Raw genomic sequence first — 1,506 nt, forward strand, 5'->3', positions numbered from 1 at the left:
TGCATGTTAATGTCAAAATCTAATATTATAGCAACTTTTTACCAAAAGATTACATTAATTTAAAGAAAAATGAAACATTCCAATGACACAAGTGGATTTTCAAGTGATTCATTTCCATTTGTCGGTGCCCAATTATTTTCTCCATTTCCATCTCTCTCATCCATTTTCCGGATCCGATCACCCAATTCGGATCTCACCCTTCCCGGCGACTTACCCGTTTTCCTCACCGACGGACTCCTCCCTAAACCCGACCCGTATCCTCCATTCTCCGTCCTCATCGCCGGTGACCTCGATCTCCTACCGGAGCATTCCCCATTATCCTTCCTCTGTACCCGAGATTCCCTTCCGGATCCGGATCTCACTCGACCCGGAGACGGATCGGATCTTCTCGCCGGCGAGTTTCCAACACTTCTCTGAAAGGAACCGTTCCGGTACTTCGCCGGTGACCGCTGCCGGACTTCGTTAGCGTCATCATCAGCTGCATATCGCTTCTCTGTTACTGTTGCCGCCTCACTGAGAGTGCTGCTGCAGATCTCGGATACTTCTTCGGAAACATCATCAGGGTGGTTGAAATTAGGGGTAATGGGTTTCTTCATAATGTGATTTTTATGGTACATTTCTTCCATCGAATTGGAAAATTTCGAGATGGGTGAGGATTTTTTGGGACTATTTTCATTAGTGTAGAGTTTTGATTTTGGAAAAGTGGGAATTTCAGAGAGCACTTCTTTCACTGTTTCTTCCTCACTCTGTTGTGAAGAAGAATTTGATAGAGTTGGAGGTAGTAGTTTGCTGTTACCACTGCTAACACAACAACCCATTTTCGGTAGCTAAGAAGAAAAAACCCTCTAATGGAGTTAACAGCTACTTCATTGTATGACGGTGGATATGCGGCGGCGATGTGGTGGACGACGGCGGTGATAATTTGGAGGGAAGAATGTGATTAGGATTTTGGAAATGGAGAAAGACTATAAAGAGAAGTGAGTCAATGAAGTGAGAATATTCATGTGAAGGAAGAAATGGTTTCCTTTAATATAGCAAAGGGGTGGCCCCAAAAAACAAATATAACTGAATTAAAACTTTGGTCTAAAAAATTTAATACTCCTACCTTTTGTTAATGATTAAAAAAAAGCTTAATGACACTAGGATTCATATGTGATTATTAATTCATGATTTTGTTCCCCCAACGTCTACTTTTTAAGTTTTAGGTAGTATAACATACAAAATATATTAGAATCTTTAATTCTAAAAGGTTATCAAATAATGAAAAATATTATTAATAGCTTAAGTTAGTTGACTTTATTAAATGTCGAATTCTTTTCAATAAATTTTTTGACTCTGTCACTGGTTATTATTAAGGGTGTGCAAAAATAAAATCGACCGATAAACTAAACTGAAAAAATGTTATTGATGTATTGTTATTAGGTTAACAGTTTTTTCAAAAAAAATTATCAGATTATCGATTTGGTATTGATTTTTAATATTGAATATTGGGTAAACCAATAACAT

At 37.9% G+C, this 1,506-nt stretch overlaps 1 protein-coding gene across 1 annotated transcript; it reads right to left on the minus strand.

Moving 5' to 3' along the window:
* LOC125822147 (uncharacterized) lies at nt 1–984 on the minus strand. Its single transcript, XM_049501524.1, has one exon. It carries the CDS (start codon nt 816–818, stop codon nt 60–62), a length of 759 nt encoding a protein of 252 aa, XP_049357481.1. The 5' UTR covers nt 819–984; the 3' UTR covers nt 1–59.
* Nucleotides 985–1,506: the final 522 nt, after the last annotated feature.

Source organism: Solanum verrucosum, unplaced genomic scaffold, assembly GCF_900185275.1.
Source record: "Solanum verrucosum unplaced genomic scaffold, falcon-dt-bn FXZP01000103.1, whole genome shotgun sequence".
Lineage (NCBI taxonomy): Eukaryota > Viridiplantae > Streptophyta > Magnoliopsida > Solanales > Solanaceae > Solanum > Solanum verrucosum.

Bases quoted from the DNA above. Each gene is read 5' to 3' on its own strand.
- LOC125822147 (XM_049501524.1), bottom strand. From the start codon at position 818: ATGGGTTGTTGTGTTAGCAGTGGTAACAGCAAACTACTACCTCCAACT.